This window comes from Uloborus diversus, chromosome 6 (genome assembly GCF_026930045.1).
Source record: "Uloborus diversus isolate 005 chromosome 6, Udiv.v.3.1, whole genome shotgun sequence".
In the NCBI taxonomy this organism is placed as follows: Eukaryota; Metazoa; Arthropoda; class Arachnida; order Araneae; family Uloboridae; genus Uloborus; species Uloborus diversus.
Window position 1 is genome coordinate 118,175,537 of NC_072736.1, and position 18,571 is coordinate 118,194,107.

An 18,571-nucleotide genomic window follows, 5' to 3' on the forward strand; every position below is an offset into this window, starting at 1 on the left:
TGTGGAGAAAAATTAATGGACCCTACTTTTCTCCAGCTTGAGTTAATATTAGTGAAGTCTGTAGAAATAAAACTTTGTGAAGTGCCTTTCACCCTTTTAAATTTATATTTTAGAAATATTTTTCAAGTAGCAATGCATTGCACTACCGCAGTTAATTTGCGTTCAATACAAAATATATTTTTTCACTAAACCGTAGCTATGCTGCAATGCAAAAGTAAAATATACTCCCTATAACATCCGAGATATAACAGGGTGCTATGTATGCATATAACTTTTCATACAAATTGAAGATTCAACAAATAGCTCATAAAATCACAGCAACTTGTAAAATTGCATAAGAGTAGTAAATTATTAAACACCAGATGTTAATCACATGGTGTAAATAATTCAGAAGAAAAAATATTAAGTATTTTTTCATATGTTTCAATATTAGGGACAGGACATTTAGGACAAAACGTAGATCCAATACATGATCTATATTGCAAACACTCTTAAGAAAAATATTTATGCATAAACATTCCTAACATATAAGTTGCACAAGCCTGCAACTACTGTGCATTTTAAGCATTCCATAGCATTTAACAAAAGTATAAACAAATCCTTCAAAAACATGGTGAAAAAATATTGTCAAGGTACAAAAAAGTTATTTCTTCAATATATATATATATGTTTGTATGCATACTGATAATAAGACAGGATTCAATGGTCAAGTTCTCAATAAATTATGAGTACCGGTTTTATTGAATTGTATATGTTTACTTTATCTCTGTTGATTAAATCTAATGTTGGAAAAATTCGCAAAAAACACATACATACACACAAGTATATGCATATTTTAGATTTATAAAGAATTTTTAAGGGCAACGAAAATTGTATGTGTTACAAATATACCAAAACTAAAATTTGCAAATCTTAATACGTTTATATATAGTGTACTTTACACTGAAGACACTTGAAAACACGTGTATGTACACTTTTTATTGCAAATAAATGCCTAAAAAATTATTGGATTTTTTAAACTGTACCCATATAATAAGACATTAAGGTAAATTTTAAGCAACTACGTTTGCACAGCACATATTTCACAATTTTTCTATTAACAATAGGAGGTCTTCATAAGAGTAAAACAAACCTAGCACTCTTTCTTTATGAATTACTAATTTTTAAAAAATGAGCATTTCAATAATTTTTGTCAAATTTTGTTGCATGAGGTGGGGAGAACTATCACGTGACACGTGACCTATTTGTTTCAATAGAAAAAACTTTCTCCATTTTTTACAAGGTTCTACTAAAGTCTCTTCTATTATAAACAGATAAAAATAAAACCTTTTTTCAGAGTACAATTGCTTTTGCAATCAATAAGAGTAAAGCTGGGGGAAAAAAATCAACATTTTTTCTTCATTGGATAATCAATGCACTATAAATTATTATCACAAAAATTTTAATGAATTGATTAAACATACACATAATAAAAACAATTTTAGTAAGTATAATAATTTAATAATTTAATTTCCTTAAAATCTATCTCTCTATTAAAAAACAAACATATCTAAAGTGCAAGTCCATGGTGTCGCATGTATCCAAGGAGGAATTTGCTTCAAAATATTGGGAAAATCACCGGTGATGGAATCATGGCCATGGAGGTAATGAGTGATGAAGCTGACATCCATTACGGAATCTTTCTTCTGGTTGCTGATGGCATGGGAGAGCTAGGCGAAGAGGTAATGTTTCATTAAGAAAATGCAATAAGTTTTATGCTATCAATAAAGTATCAACATAACAATGAGACCTATGCATTTACCTTCCAACACTGAAAACAGGAAACTTGAGACATACTGTTTACCTTTGCGTAGACTTTGAACGTGGATAAATAATATTTTATTACACAAACTAGCGAATTTAATTCCACACAGGTTTCAGAATTCTAAGGAACCTTTTAATCAATGTAGGAAGAATAATAAAATAGGAGAAGAAATTTGTCCTCTTCAGATTGTTTTTTTTTCCCTAGATCTTTTAGCAGTAAAAATAAATTATTAATGTCCTTATTATTAGTGCAACATGACAAAAAATATTTTTCAACTACTCAAATGAGACAAAAATCGATCTGGCCACTAAAATGATTTCGGAATGCCCCCATTCCATTTGTAAGCAACTGATAAATTTTGAGGAACAACCTTTTTGAAAACTGATGTCCTTATCAACCTAACACAATAACAGATGTATGCCTACCACAAGATATTCATGCATCACTTTAGCATTCAATGATATGAAAAACTATTACCATCCATTCCATAACTTTTCAGAAACTCTAAACAGATAGAGCATCAAGTACAAAAGTGGTCCCCTTGAGTGATGGTTTTAGTCCCAAAAATCCATAACTTTCCCCGACTTTCTAGGTGCACGGACATCCTGGATTTTCGTTCATTATCTTTCTTTTGGTTTTCTCTAACTCCAAAAATTCCTTCATTTTTGTTAGTGCTGAGTTTTGTGATTTGCAGGTCGTTGTGAGATGTTTTGATGGTCTGCCCAAGAGGATTTTTAACATTGAGTACATAGGAGGGAAATCAGTGCCTTAGAAAATTGGTCATTAATGAAAGAAGCATTTTATAAAGGTGATTGGTCATAGAGGTTTCACTGTATTGCCTTTCTAAAAACACCAAATGAATTAGAGGTTTTTCACCTTGAGGAATACAACTTTAAGGCATCAATGTTTCAATCACTGATGCATCAAGCTCTTTCAAAACAGACACAAAATCAAAGGGGAAATTTGGTCTTAAAAGTTTTAAAATTAGATTTTTCTTTTTAGCTCAGATATATTCCAGATTGATTCTGGATTATATCTGAAACAATATATTTTCCTGAGGAATAAATTTTCCATGCCTATAGGATTGGAAAATATTTTTTGTTAATGAACGCAATTGCAAAAACATGGTTTGAAAAAGAGCACTTTCTAAAGCTTCAATGGTTCCAAGGGGGAAAAGGCCTTTGGGACACACATTTCATGAAAGAAAAAAAGCTGACGTTTCTGATAGTAAAGATAACTAAGCACCAATGGAAATTAAAAAAAAAACTTCTATTTGTAATTTTTTGTTTTGAATTTGTTGGATGTTTTGGGCACAAGTTGTGACACTTAACAGACGTGGAAGGGATTAAACACTGAAAGGAGGAGTTCAGACTTAGTCATGTCTGTACAAGACAAGGGCGTCCATATGGGGGGGGGGTCTCAAGCCTCCCCTTTGAAATTAGAACTTCCTTGCTTTTAGTACTTTGTCCTTTGCAAAAATGTAAAAACATGTCTTCTCCAGCAATTAATGAATAAGTTATTAAAAATGTCAAATTTTAATAACTCTAATCTGTACTGAAATCTGTTTCTATGGGGTAAATATCCAGCTACACCATGGGGAAAATATCTGAGCCCCCCCCCAAAAAAAATTTTGCATATAGGTGCTTTTGGTGCAAGAACTACATAAATTGCCCCTTACCTTCACATCAATGGAATATGTCCATGGTTCCTTGAATTCAGCATAGGAATAATAAATAAAATAAGTAGGACGACCCATCCAATCTAAATTTTCCAGTGGTGGGCCATCAGCAAGTGTCCAGTTGGAGAATTCAACCCCAGGACGTGGAGAAAGGATCATTGTCATGTGGTCTGGACCTAAAAATAAATATCACATAAGTATTAAGTTACAGAAATTGGTTTCACTGCTCACACTTCACACAATCTTAGTGCAAAGTTTTATTTGGAGCTGGAAAAAGTAACTATTTTCTTCTCTTTGTGTTCAAATTATCTAAGTTACAAGCTGCGTTGCCTGGCTTTGCCCAGTCTACTTTGAAAACAGAAATTGTGTTAAGTGTTGTATATTCAACAATCAGGCTTAAATAAAAGAAAAAAAAAAACATCTTGCAAAATTTCCCCTCTAAACAATGATGACATATATTAAAATACTTTTAAGAAATTTAAATGAGAAAGATGCACTTAAAAAGCGTAACCATAAAAGCACAAAGTAAAATAAGTTTAAGAATTGAAAATGAGAAAGATGGAAATAAACAACGGATTCAAAAAGAGTTACAGTGTAAACGGAAAATAAAATGATTAAAAACTTGTATAGAGAACAGATTTTTGAACTTCATTTAATTTGCTTGTAATTTTTTTTCTAATGGAGATAAAGAGTTAAACTTTCGACCATAGGTCGAGTTAGAAACTGGAGTGTAAAAAGCAGCTCTTTCCAGTGGTGTGAAAAAGAAAACTGTGGGACAATCCCTTCACTTTTTATTGATAGATTTAATGAAGAAAGTAGTGCCTAAATTTCAGCTAAGCCAAAACAAATTCAAGCTAAAACGCAAATAACTCCCGTCGTAATTAAGTTAGATCATTGAAACAAATTGCGTAGAACCCGGAAAATTCTACTCTTTCCAACGATATATAATATTAAAATATGCAAAAAAATTTTAACCCCCCATCATCGGGAATTTATGACAAAAATGGGCCTAAATTGGAATTTAAAAAAAAAGAACTATTCATCGAATTTTTTTCGAACTGGTCTGCAAACCTTTTCAGGACTTAAAGGAATAAACTGTGAAAATTTCACTGAAATCAGCCAGATAGTTCTCGAGTTTTGCGGGTTCAAACACACAGATGCTTTTTGGGGACTTCATTTTATACTATGTAGAGAAGCATTTTCCCAAAATTATACAATTTTTATGACATCTAGTTGTGGAAACAAAACTCAAAGACAAGGATCAAGGCACAAAAACATTAACTTATTATCACAAAAATTCTTATTTTACATTAAATCAAAATTGCTTTAAATATCTATTAACACACTGTGAACTGGGTTTAAATGTTCACTATCCTATGTTCCCTGGTATGCCAAATCCCAAGTTTTTAAATCTTCCACGTTTTCAAGGCTGTGAATCTTTAGAACAAAGACAAAAAAATACAAGAGATGACATGAGAGTCACTAGTGAACAAAACTCTCCGATTCTCTTGAACGGTTGTTATACAAAAGATTGCGAGGATGCTCATGACTTATTTACTATGTGTTCACTAGGGCTGGGCGATACATCGATACATCGCAAAACACCGGTGTCAAGCAATCATCGCCACGCCGGTGTTTATATTTACTGTTCTTCCGATACACCGCGATTCCCGGTGAAACGCGATGTATCACGATACATCGTGATGCGCCGCGATGTTTCCAACGGCATCAGAACGTCTGAGCGAACCACGATGCTTGCGAAAGACCGCGTTCGTTGAAACACCGCGATGCGTCGGAAGGAAGAACGGCCTCATAATGATTCGGCGAGATTGCGCACGCTCGGGGCCTTCGCGATTCTCCCCGGCTCGCTGATACACCGCGATGCATCACGATGCATCGGAAGAACTGCCTTCGCAGATACATCGCGAATGACTCGGCGAGACTACTCGCTGATACACCGCGATGCATCACGATGCGTAGGAAGAACTGCCTTCGCAGATACATCGCGGATGACTCGGCGAGACTACTCGCTGATACACCGCGATGCGTCACGATGCGTCGAAAGAACTGCCTTTGAGAATACATCGCGGTTTATGATGACTTGGTGACTGAAGTCGAAGCATCGCTTCTCGCAGCCAATGGCGAAGCATCGTGATATTATGTCGATGGCAGGGCCGTATACAGGGTGGGGACCGTCGGGACAAATAACCCCCGAAATTCTAGGACACAAACTTTTTAGTCCTTCCCTTTTTTTAGTTTTTCCTTCTCCACTCAAAAGAAAAAAGAAAAGAAACAACCAAGACTCTGAATCTTCTAATCAAAACGTTTCCCCTTCACCTTGACCTTGCTACTTCTTTCTTTAAGTCAAACCCCTTCTCTGACTCCCCCCCCCCCCGCACAAAAAATGCGCAGTGAACTGGGGTCATTGTTTGAAATGGGGAATGTCTTCCAAAATATGAAATTAAAATGAATCTTCTGTGTTTTTATGTGGCTCATGCTTTTGCAGACCTTGCGCCTTACCCCACCCCCTCCCCCTTGGTGGACACCCTTGATTTAATGAAAAGAAAATACATCGAAATATCGCGATGTATCGGAATATCGCGATGTTTACTCGCGATGTTAAAATCTGCAACATCGCCCAGCACTAGTGTTCACAGTATGAAATACAACTGCATGATGAAAAACATTCATATTGTAAGAAAATCTTAATATTTACCATAAGCACGAAACTTCATTCTGTAAGTATGTGTTCCTACTACTAATTTCTCAATCATTTCAAATTTATGGTGTGCATGAATTTGTGGCTTTGATGCAGGTATGTAATAACTTTTCCTGAAAATAGAATCAATCTTTCAATACATAAGTTTTTGAAATTTCATGCAACAAATATTTTGTACATTAAATGATTTTCAACACAAAAGAAACACAGAAACGAATTTTGCCTTTCAATATGTTTTTAAAGCCTGTGGAGGTTATCTAAACTAATAGCATGTTCAAAATTAATACTGAAAAATTTCAGATTACAAATACAATGAAACCTGATTTTAGGTCCCTCAAATTTACATTTTCCCCTCATTTGAAATTTTTTTCTTCAGGTCCTAGTTTTTCTATACACTAATAATGTTAATTTCACCTGTATTGTAAGTTTGTGATGAGTATTCCACATTTCACATTTTTCAAGGAAGTAAAGAAAAAAAAAAAGAAGCAATATGTTTAAATTGTGCTTTTTAAAAGATAACCCACATTGTTGTAAGTTAATCTATGAAAACAGAAATGCTACTGCTGCATCCGTAGCCATTTGTATGGACTTTTCATTCGGCAATGAAGATGAACAAGATGAACTGGAAGCACAGCCCGTCCCTTCTTGCAATATTGCAATGAAGAGCTTACAAAGAGTAAAAGACTTATTTCTCATGAAGACCAGGAAAAAACCTGGCAAAGAATTTCAATCCTGGAAGAAAATAAATTTACTTTGAACTCAATGACTGAAACAATCCACTACTACGGCCTATTTTCAACCTAAATGCCCGGATTAACAAAAAAATGTGTAAAATAATCTAAAATAGTAAGTATAATGATGTTCTCTTGGTAAAATATAGATATTATACCTTTTGAAAGAGTCATCTCTACAACATTTAGTTTTTTTTAAATTTAATTTCTGCTTTCTATGTATTTCCCGTATTTTCCCTTATTTTGCATTTTTTAAACCCAGTCCCTTGAGAAACATAAAATCAGGGTTTCACAGTATATGTTCTTCACACTGAACCAGTATTTTAATATGAAAAAAAAATGTTTGGGGGAACTCATTTTTGGGTTGGGGGGGGGGGGGGGGAACTCAAAAGAAAAGGTGGTTTGAAAACAATTTACACAACATTTGCATAATTTTTACAACAAAAAAACAAATATTTTCAGGGCAGAATAGCAGATTTGCCCAACATACTTTGCATAAGAGTGGATTCAGCTTCTAGTTTTTGAAAGGAGCATTATTAAAGAGTGTGCACACAAACTGAAAGGGGGAAGATCATAAGTGACCGGGGGGATTCAAGGACAAATGAAGGGTTTTGGACTCATTTCCGATAATTTCTTGAAGCTGAAGCCACTGGAACCCCATTTCGATTATTACCTTTAATCACTTGAAGGAAAATTCATCTCATACTCCCCCCCCCCCGAGCCACCCCCATCTGAGCTTCTCTGCACTGAAAAAGAATCAAATGAACTGTGTATGGTGAAGTAAAACTTATTGAAGCTCGAGCAAGTCAACAGAGGAGAAAACAAAATTAAAATAATTTTACCTGAGCAGAGAAATCACAGGCATGTAAAAAGGCATTCCACAGCCCAGTTCAGCATCACAGTCAATGGGCTCTCTTCCTTTCAACTCCTCGATAAATTGCCCCAGCATTTTAGGGCCATTGTAATCGAGGGGCACAATCCAGTAACCAGAATCTCGCTTGAAAGCAGCTCCAGTTTGGTTGTAAAATGTGCGTTCAGTGTGCTGCAAAAAATCGATGCATTTCATTGTTTAATGGAACGTATATTAAACTTTTTGTTGTTTCAAACTTGAAATTGATAAAAACTGCAAGAAGCACTAGCTTATATTAGTGGTCTTTAAATTGTTTTCTTGATGTTCTACAATACACACTAAAAGGTTATAATAGTCAAAAAAAAAAAAAAAAAAGTAAAAAGATACATTAAAGAAATAAATAGCAATAAAATAAATAACAACAATGATAATATTACATAGATGCATGATAAATGATATTTTAAATACATAATTAATAAAGATAAAATTAGGATAGTTGCAAGTCTACAAATGATGCAACATCGGGAGGTTTGTGAAATTGATGCAGCTTGCGACGAAGGGGAGAGACGAGCAGGGCCAGCAATAGTAGTGTTGAAGCCCAAGGAGATTTTTCCAAGTGCCCCCCCCCCCCTCCCCTCCATAGATTAATAGTAAAAATAGAACAAAAAAAAATTAAAAACTTACACTAATTAGTGTTCATGAACTGATAGTATAAAAAGAAGTGTGACCGCAAATTAATATCAGTAGTGATGAAAATAGACGGTTTAAGAAATGGAAGAGTGTTCAGTCACCAAATATAACGCAATAGACGAATGTTACTTCATATCAGTTTTATGAAAAAAGTTCATAGAAAACACAAAACCTTTCCTTAATTGTCTTAAAGTACATGATTGCACATAAATAAAGCTTTCAAAAGTTTTGGGGAGGGGGGGGGGGTCAACTCATACAAGGGGTAGAATTTTTATTAGTTTTTTAAAAGCAAAGCAAAGCTCTAAAGACCTGGACATTTTCCCTAGTTTTAATGGTACATATAATACATTGATCTATTTTAATGTTATGAGATGTATTTTCTAAGGATGGGTTTGGCTCTCAAAAAAAAAAAAAAAAAAGTTCAATACATCCTATGAGTTGACAAAGGAATAAAATAGCGTAAAATATTCAATCATCAACTTATCAAATCTACAAAATCAACTTACCAAAATATAACATCTCATTGGAGCTGGAGACTCGGGATCTCCCGAATATGGAAATCCAAAAGGTGTCAGACATACAAGAAGAAAAGTAACACCAAAAACGGACAAGAGAATTGAAATCATGTGACGGGCAGTGGTCATGACTTGTACTATAGAGAACTGGAAGAAAAAGGATAATGCATAAATAACAAAATAATAATAAATAAAATCTTAATAATAATAAAAAACTAATATTCATTAACCTAGATTTGAATCTGAAGTACAGTAGAGCATTGTTTAAAAGGCTCTTAAATAACTTAACTCTTTCAGTAACTTAACACTTTTCCATGGTTGGAAGTGTTGTTTGTATTTGTAAAAAAAAAATTGGTAACTCGATGCACAGTAATTGAAATCTGCTTCAAGTTGACTACTATTTACACTATCATAATTTAACCTTGTAAGCTGCCGAAATGTTTTTCTAATAATTTGGATTCTATACATCCTATCAGCTAAGTATAACTTCATTGTTATATGCTGAGCATTGGAGGTAACATTTTGAAAGTTTTTTTTTTTTTTGCAGCATAGTGTTATCAGACACTAGACCAGTTGTTGTGAGCATTAATTGCCAAGTTTGCAGTTTTAACAATAGTCTCCGCAAACGGACTAAGTTCCTATCCTTTAGGAATTGTGGATTTTTAATTGTGCTTATTCGGGATGAATTCGCATAACTGATTTTTAAGGCTACAATTTACCTTTCTACTTCCCTTATTTTACTTTAACCCCTTAAAGCAAAGGTTTTTTTTTTTCTGAAAAACTGGCAAAAAAGTTTTTTTTTTTGACAAAGTTAATCTATAGGTTTTGTGTAAGTGTTTTTTTTTTACAACTTCAGTTGTGTGGAGAGGAGAATAACAAGGAAGCAAGGGGGGGGGGAGGTAATCGTAACTTTCATGAAAATTTGAAGATGGTATGAAAACAGTGTTTTCCTGGGAACTTTCGCCCATGTCAGACACAGGCAAATGCGTTAAGTGGTTAAGCTTTGAGCAGGGAGGGGGGGCAGGGGCGTAGGGAAGTATTCATTTCCTCTTTGTTTTACTTATTAGAAGCTGTGGAGTCAAAAAGGTTGAGAAACACTGCATTACAGAAAATATTGCTTTACTTATCACATCTATCGACAGACCACTACTCTAAAATGCCGAATTAGTGTGATTTTGTAGATCCAGTGGTTCATTTGTCCTCCCCTCTCTCTATCCATTTATTTTTTTTTTCCTTTCTTAATTTAGCTACATTTGTTTTTATATATAGATAATTAAACCCTTGATTTCAATTATGCCTCCCATTGATAAAATGACGTCTCAGAGATGCCATTCATTTCATGTGCCATTGCAGACTTTGACGTCTCTGAAAAGTCAAAATCTGTCTTTGGCAAAAACCGGGCAATGTGTATTAAATTACTAGCTGTTTCGGCCATGCATCAGTGCTTTTTGTTTAGACTTGAAGATGCATTTCCATTCTCAACAGTACTGATAACAAAATTACATCATAAAACATAATATAAGCGAAAGAACTTGGCAATGTAAAACCTGTCTTGTTCCATTACATGTTCCTAAATACTTTGAAAAGAATCACCTGTCACAAAACTATAAAATAACTAACTAAAACTACTAACTTAATTTTCAACTTAATTAGATCTTTGAAAGCAATGTAATTTTCAAAATAAAATGCCGTGTCTGAAACCCTACATGAAAACTCACAATTGAGTCTAATTAAATGATACTCTACAGATGGGTCAAAGCATAGTTTTTATTTCAGGCCCAATCTATAAATTTTGGGGCCCTTGCAACAAAATCGGTAGGACCTCTCCCCAGAGGCCAATAATGCATATTTGCAACATTAATCAGTCTTAGTGCCTTTTTTTTTTCAATTTCTTGAACCGTGGGCCCCTTAAGATCGTGGGCCCTCCAGCACTGCAGTGTCTGCTGGTATGAAGTTCTGGGCCTGTTTGATTTGCATGTCAAGGAATTAATAAGCACACATAGATGAATGGTGTCCATGTCAGACTTTTCGGTAAAAAGAATAAAGGAAGAATTCAATCTTTCAAAAATACCAAGGACAATAGATATTCTAGGGTGAAGTAAAAAAATCACAATATATTTAAATTATAAGCATCAAGACTGGTGCAAATTTTAAATACAAAAATCTTACCATGTAAGATGTGGACAAGAACACTAAAATAGTGGTAAACAACCCTATTAGTAAATCGGGATTCACCGTCGCACCAATGCGGCCCATAATAGGAACAAAGACACTGTACACAGACCAAGCACAGTATAATAAGAAGGACAACGGCATGAGTTGCATTAAAACATGAATACAAAGATGCGACTTCTGACTTCCTGAAAAATGTTTAGTTTTATTAATCTATGTGAAATATTTACTAAATGGTCAAAAATGAAATTTAAGATAAATTATTCTCTTATAGCTATGACAAGATTTAATATCAATGTAAAAAATAATAGGTCAGTGATTTAAATAATTTTAAGTTATTTTTGAAAGTCATCCTCAGCCAACTGCAGAGAGGCTCAAACTTGAAATAGGTTCACTTCATTTTCCAGTCAATTTTAAGCACAATTTGCTCTATTTTTATTGCAATTTGTAAAATTAAATTTGTACACAAAGGTACATTTAATTAGAAAAATACCGAGGAAAGTAAAAATTCGACATTGGCAGAATAAAATGCAATACATTCAAAAAAGAACCAAGATTGAAAACATTTTTAATTATTTTCTGAGGGTCAGAAATAACAGTGGGGAAAAGGAACTTTGTTGTTGGATCTGACATATTTTTCACTGACAAATGGATTCCCAAGCCAAGAAATGATCTCAGTTTTAGTCTTTGAGAACTGTATCGTCACTTTAATCCCCATCTAATATCACTTTATGTTTGATTTTTGGAGCAAGCTCGTCTTATTATAATGTATTCCACACGTATAGAAACAGAAGATTTCCCATCTGTTCGTCTTTTTTGGTCCTTATTTGACGAGACTTTTGAGAAAGCTCTTCACAAAGGTATTTATTTATCTAATCAGCATGACTATTTTACTCTACAAACAGCTCTAAAATCTTGTCAATCATTTTGTCAAATCAACAGAAATTTTGCTAAAAATTGTTCCCTTGTATGGTTGAGTAATTGCATTTGTTATATTAAGCAATGAATTCATTATATTAGAAATAATACGGCATATGAGTTTACACCAATATTTCCATTTTTCGTGAATAGTGAAATTCCAATTCAAAATTATAAAACAATGTTACTTTTCTTCAGAATTTGGTTCATTTACGTTGGTTTTTCACTTTAATCATATTGTAGCAAAAAGCTTACATGATAATATAAGATACAAAACAAAGGACGAACTCTAGTTAAACAAACCTCTTGAACTGGTTAAACTGAAGACATTACCAATGATCCCTCGTATTATGGTAGGAAACAAAACCCAAGTGCAGCATATGAAGGAGGAGTTTATTTCTTGCCACTCTAACAAGAGCAAGATGAAAACCCAAATTATTCGAGCAGCATCAAAATAAACATCTTCTTGAAACCATTTAACTCTGTGGCTCTGAAAATAAAAACTATCTTTAAAGATTTTGTACGCGTAAAAAGTTTTGAAATATGTTGCAGAATCAAAAAGTCATTAGCCTGTATGAGACCAAAAAAACTTGTATTTTAATGCAATCAAACTGAACTATTAATTCACTGGTATGAAAGAGTGAACTTACCACTTTTTTATTTACAAACAGTCCCAGAATAGACAAAATTACAGCAGAAGAGGAAGCCGCATAAAGACCGAATATTAAATAAGGAGACTGGTACCACGACATGGTGGCTCCAAAGAGATCCAGTACAAAGGCAATAACAACGCATGACAAACAGGCTGTAAGGAGACTACCAAGCATTACGAAAATGGCTTTTGCAGTTGAACTTAGTCGAGCAACATAGGAGCCTAAAAAAAATAAATCAGAAGTTAATACAGTGAAATCCCTCTAATGCGGACAACAGGACAACTTTTTTTGTCCGCAATTAGAGGGGTGTCCGCGGGACAGGGGTTTAATAATGGTTTTTGCCTTAGAATCAAGGAATTAAAAATTGTCCGCATAAGAGGGGTGTCCACTTTTGAGGGGTGTCCGTTGAGAGGGGTTTTACTGTATCAAGATGAAGGTATTCATTTTGTAAAATTATTTTCAAACCAATTTTTTAAAGAATTCCTATTTTCTTTAAATTAGGAGTGAGATGAAAAAAGTAAGAACATAATTCCCCCTCCTCCAACTGGCCATCAGATGTTCTTTGACCAAGCAGTCAAGGCAAAATAAAATTATAAATGGTTTAGAGTTCTAAATGCATCGGCACTATTTCAAATCACCACAAATTTTAAAAATAGAACTAAAATTTGAGATTAACAAATCAAATTATTTCACAATAAAACATTGGAAAAAGTAACACAAGTCTTCACTCAATTAGAAAATGTCTATTTAACTTTCTTTCTCCAGACAATTTGTTTTCTCTATTAGAATCCTATTTTGGTTTTGAATCAAACTGGTGCTGTTTGTTTTCGATGATGTTTGATTGCTTTTTTTCTCTTTCAATGCAAACTCTAACAACTAATTTTTACATCCTATTTTATTTCACTTGCTATGAACTTTAAAGTACATTTAATTAATTAAAATGCATCCAAATTAATATTTTTTTTTTTTATCTAATTTTCTTTCTGTGTAGAAAAAGAAAGGTGAAAGAACTTTTTAAAAAGGAACATTTTTAATGCATTTAAATGAAATAAATTGATCTTCATTCTAGTTTGATAAATATACTAGGACAAACCTAGCAAGGTTACCTTTGTATTTGTTTAAAACTTAAAAGAAAAGATAAAAGAAAAGGTACAAAAGGAATTAACCAGAAAAAGTTTCAAAAAATGAAAATAAAAATAAACTTGAATTTTTTGAATTACTTAAAATTTTAAATTTCTAAACAATACTTTACCAAAAAAATAAGTAAATAAATAAAAATCACATCATGTTCAAGTTGATTATGATGCTAGACAAAATAATAAGATTGAAAATTTATATTTGTTTAACCTTAATATACAATTTATTTAGCTTGAGCATAACCAAAAGCTCAAGAATCCATGTAGATTTTTTTTTTTTTTTTTTCAGAGACCAGCAAACTTTCCTTAAAAGTAACCTAGATTTTACAAAACTTTCTTTAAAGTAAAATTCGAACCTTTGACTACAACTTTTTTGAAAGGTATGTTTTCTTGTACCTTGGATACATTACATGACTATGAGCACCCCTTACTGGTATAAAACACAGAAAAAACTTGGCACTGCCAATCTGGCTTTCAGACTGAATATAAAAATCAGGCATGGCACCTTCCATGCGGAAAAAAATCCTTTCTTTCTGTAATGCTGCAAAAAAGAGTGCTGACAGAGTTATAGTTGTTGTGTATGTTTGCTCCCGAGGGTTTTGCCAAGCCCTGAATAGCTCTGAAAAAGAATATGAAAATAATTCATGTAAGCAGTCTTGTTTACTTCTTACTCTGTTTGAGCCATGTCTTTTTGATTTCGCAACACCTTTATTAGCTAAACTACTGACAGCAATGACTAAATGGGCTACTGTTTGTCTAAAGAGCACCCAATAGTTATCTTTTGACTTTATGGAGAGAAGAAAATACTATGTCATTTAGGGCCTGATGCATGTCTGCTGAGACATGTTTAGTTTACAGGCCATATAAAGGATTTTAAAAAGTAAGTTCTAATAGGTGTTTCAGTATTTCTTTCTGCATCAGAACCGCTATTCATTGGTTTCTACCCCTCGCTGATCAAAAATTGCCGATTCCAAGAAAAGTCTTTTTCTTCTCCGGACAATATGAGTTAAGTCATCTGGAAAACAATCCAACATTTCCTAACTCAAATTAACAAAAAAAAAAAAAATGTTTTTGGCTGTTAAAATAATTTTTTGATTTGGAGTTTAAAGGTTCGTTAAATTGGGGCCCCGACTGTATTTAAACTATCTCTGTTAGCAAAATCTTTAAGCAACATTTCTACTATCAATTCATTAAAACATTAAGAGATAATTTACAGAAAAAAGCTTAATATTCCGAAAAGGTCAAGTATTTTAAGTCCCTTTTGTTTCATATGAACTAGTTCAAAAACGTAATTATATTAACTTTTTTGAGTGAATTTAAACTTTTCTGAAGAGTGATAAAATCAACAAACAAAAAAGGGAAAAATACTTTTGGCAAACTGCCATGAAAGTGTCAAGACCCATCATGTTGGACACCAGCCAAGTCCTTAATTACTTCATCAGTTTAAAACACATTAGAGCCACTTGGAACAATGACTAGAACAAACTCAACAGATAAAAATGAAAGTACATTGAGACATTTCTTCCAACATTTTCTGGAGTAGTTTATGCTGTTAAATTTATGTTACTTATTTATTGTTTCTTTTGACACAGTAGAAAATATATCAAATAATATACTTAGTCTCAGGTGAATTTTTTCCACCCAAACAAAACAATGAGTTAGGCTAATTAAACAAGCAAGAAATTCAAACAACTCTGATGATTGCAGAAAAAAAAGATTTATACAAATTATGTCATAATAAAGAATTAAGATTCAAACAAACTTTAGAGCCATGTTTTCATGCTCCTTTAAAAGTCTAAAATGCAACTGCAAGTACAATTTCTAATCAATTCTATATTACTAATTAGTAGATGTGAAGATAATGATATTAGTTTTAAACATCGCCATGAAATTGGAGGAAAAGACTAATGAATTAAAAAGAAAAAAAAGTGTAAATTTTGTTTTAATATTTGAAAATCTCAAGACTAAGTTCTATAAATCCTTAAATAACAACAAATAGTTAAAATAATTAACTGCTTAACATATTGCAGTTCTGTTCTGAGAAATTTAAGCCCATGAGAATAGATGGTTTTTTTTAGAAACACTGGATTAGAATGTCAAATAAAATGTCTTTTATTTAATCAATGCTATTTTATCAAACTCCCACAACACATAACAGCATGGGTTGCAAGACAAATATCCATGAATCTGAGTTCAAATCCCGACAAGAGTATGAATGTTATTGATTGAAACATCAATTCCATTCTTATCCCAATGGTTTGAATGGTACTTTTTGTTGTAGGTCTCCGGTGATCTACAGGAGTATTTTGGGGTTTGTTGAAATTTAAGTGCTCAAAGAGACCAGTCATTAGTGTTAGAGATAACAAAATTACAATGATACATATTACATAACGACTAGAGCCCATATCATATGGAGATACATATACAATTGCACATTTTTGTTTCTTTTCATATTAACGCAGAAAAAACAGCAAATTTTTTTAAATAAATGCATAATTCTGAGTTTTTCACTTGTTATACTTATCAAAAAAGAAAAAAGATTAAAAAGAAAAAATTTTGTTCATCATTAAGAATGTAAAATCGCATGACAAAGGAAAAATATTTTGTGGAAATATGTACTATCTCTTCTACTGGCCAATAATAAAAGAGAAAGCATTTCCAGGATCAGCGAATATCATGAATCAGATTGTCTAGGACACACTTAGTGGGTCTGAGCGACTAAGATTTCATGCATTGCAAATATGTATCAATTTTTAGAATATAATTCCAAATGTTCAACAATAAACATGCCTAAGTCGCTATAGGTGCATTTATAAAGAGTTTGCTTTTCAATCACGGAAAACCTTAGTCCTCAGATGGAAATGTAATTTATTTGAAAAAAGAAAAAAAAATAGAGAAAAATGCACAGTAGAACTCAACAATATTTTAAGAGATAACAACAAAGGTCATTCTAAATTAAAATAGATCAAGAACTTTCTAAATGGCAAGGGCGATAGGTCTTCCAACAATGGAAGATATTATCTATAGAAACGACTTTAAATAACAAAAGAGAATGTCTAACTTGAGAAAGCCTTGAAGAACATTTTGAGATTTATTGCAATCAACATAATTAATGTGCACACAAGTAGAAGTAATTCTTTTAATATCTATTTATTGCTTAATTAGCAGAATGCAAAAATATTATCAAGCATATTTAATTCATACGTGACAACTTTTTCTCTATGAAAATTTAAAAAAACATTAGGACACATTTTAAAAATTCTTAGAGCTTTAGTGTAGTATATATCCCAGGTTCTAATAATAACACTTAAGGAGATTATGATTCAAAAATGTATAGGTTTGAAACTAATTTTTAACCTGTATTCAAATTCCAAGGCTTTGGATGATTTGAGAAAGACTGGATGATAAATATAATTTAGCTTAAAAAACATTTATAAGTCTATTAAAGCATTAATTTCAGAAATCAGTAATTAGTTCCAAAAAGCACACGGTGTTTTGACTCATGATCAAGAAAAAAATATTTATGAACATCAGCTATACTTGCAACATACTGGAATTCAATTGAAAAACAAAAAATACATAGGTTGTTTTTTTTCAAGCTCTGTTTTTACTGTAGGAAAGCCAGGTGGGCGGCAGATGGCTGGTTTGCATACTAGGATACTGCACATACCCCTGTCCAAATACTCAGTTACTGTTGAGTCCAATCTGCCAATTCCTGTTGAGCTACAGACACGAAAACATGGCTGTCTCTATCAAATACCATACCAAATGTGGATTGAGAAGTGTTATTCGTGTTTCTTGCAAGCAGAGGGTAACAGGGCAGCGGAAATTTATCCAAGAATAAGTCGTGTATATGGAGACGACTTAATGAGTGCTGGTGTTGTTCGTAAGTGGTGCCAAAAATTTAAAGAGGGCAGAACTAATGTGCATGTTGAAAGGGGTCAGGGACGTAAGTCTCTAACCTTATTCAAAGAGTAGACAAAGTTGATAAGGAAAATCGAAGATTCACGATAAGTGGATTATTGAAGCAATTTCCAGAAGTTTCAAGATCATCCCTACATTCTGTAGCTATACAACTGTTGCGTTACAGAAAAATTTTTACACACTGGGTAACAAAAACACCGTCAAAAATCATTTTCAATCATTGCCAGCAAGGTTCTATGAGGAGGGTATAGAAAAGCTTGTGCAGAGGTACGACAAATGCCTAAATCGTCAAGGTAATTATGTGGAGAAATAATATGCCTTGTACCTTACTTTTGATAGTAAAATCTTTTTTGTATATTCACCCGTTTTTTTTTAATAGCCAAACGGAGCTTGAAAAAAAAAAAACCTAGTTTTTGCATCAGATACATAAACAGATTGCACAAAATAACACTACCTAACATTTTAAGAAAAGATAAGAGAGTGGAATAAAAATTATAGAATGCATGTGATGCAATAAAATAAATTTAAACAAACCTGAAAGTTTTGCCCTTATAGCAATATCAAAGCAGCAAAGCAATACAGCAAAAATGTTTACAACCGAAGCGACTTTTATCCTGTACACTACCATGTAGATTCCCATAAAATCAAAGAATACAAGTGGCTGTACCGTCTGGTCTTCTTTCTTGGCAACATTCATATCGGGTGACTTTAGAGCATTATGTATTAGATTCAGGAGATTCATGCCTAGTATAAAATTGGAACTACATTAAATTTCATCCCG

General features: G+C 33.0%; 1 protein-coding gene across 1 annotated transcript in view; it reads right to left on the reverse strand.

Annotated features, from left to right (window-relative positions):
• Nucleotides 1-1,532: 1,532 nt before the first annotated feature.
• The window catches only part of LOC129224489 (endoplasmic reticulum metallopeptidase 1-like), a 36,082-nt gene continuing 19,043 nt past the window's right edge, over nucleotides 1,533-18,571 (reverse strand). Inside the window, exons 6-14 of the mRNA XM_054858948.1 lie at nucleotides 18,325-18,534; nucleotides 12,728-12,951; nucleotides 12,381-12,567; nucleotides 11,157-11,347; nucleotides 8,979-9,134; nucleotides 7,775-7,974; nucleotides 6,199-6,314; nucleotides 3,489-3,658; nucleotides 1,533-1,709 (exon numbers count right to left, since the gene is read on the reverse strand). Coding sequence (XP_054714923.1) covers nucleotides 1,533-1,709; nucleotides 3,489-3,658; nucleotides 6,199-6,314; nucleotides 7,775-7,974; nucleotides 8,979-9,134; nucleotides 11,157-11,347; nucleotides 12,381-12,567; nucleotides 12,728-12,951; nucleotides 18,325-18,534 — 1,631 coding nt within the window. The remainder of the gene's footprint in view (nucleotides 1,710-3,488; nucleotides 3,659-6,198; nucleotides 6,315-7,774; nucleotides 7,975-8,978; nucleotides 9,135-11,156; nucleotides 11,348-12,380; nucleotides 12,568-12,727; nucleotides 12,952-18,324; nucleotides 18,535-18,571) is intronic.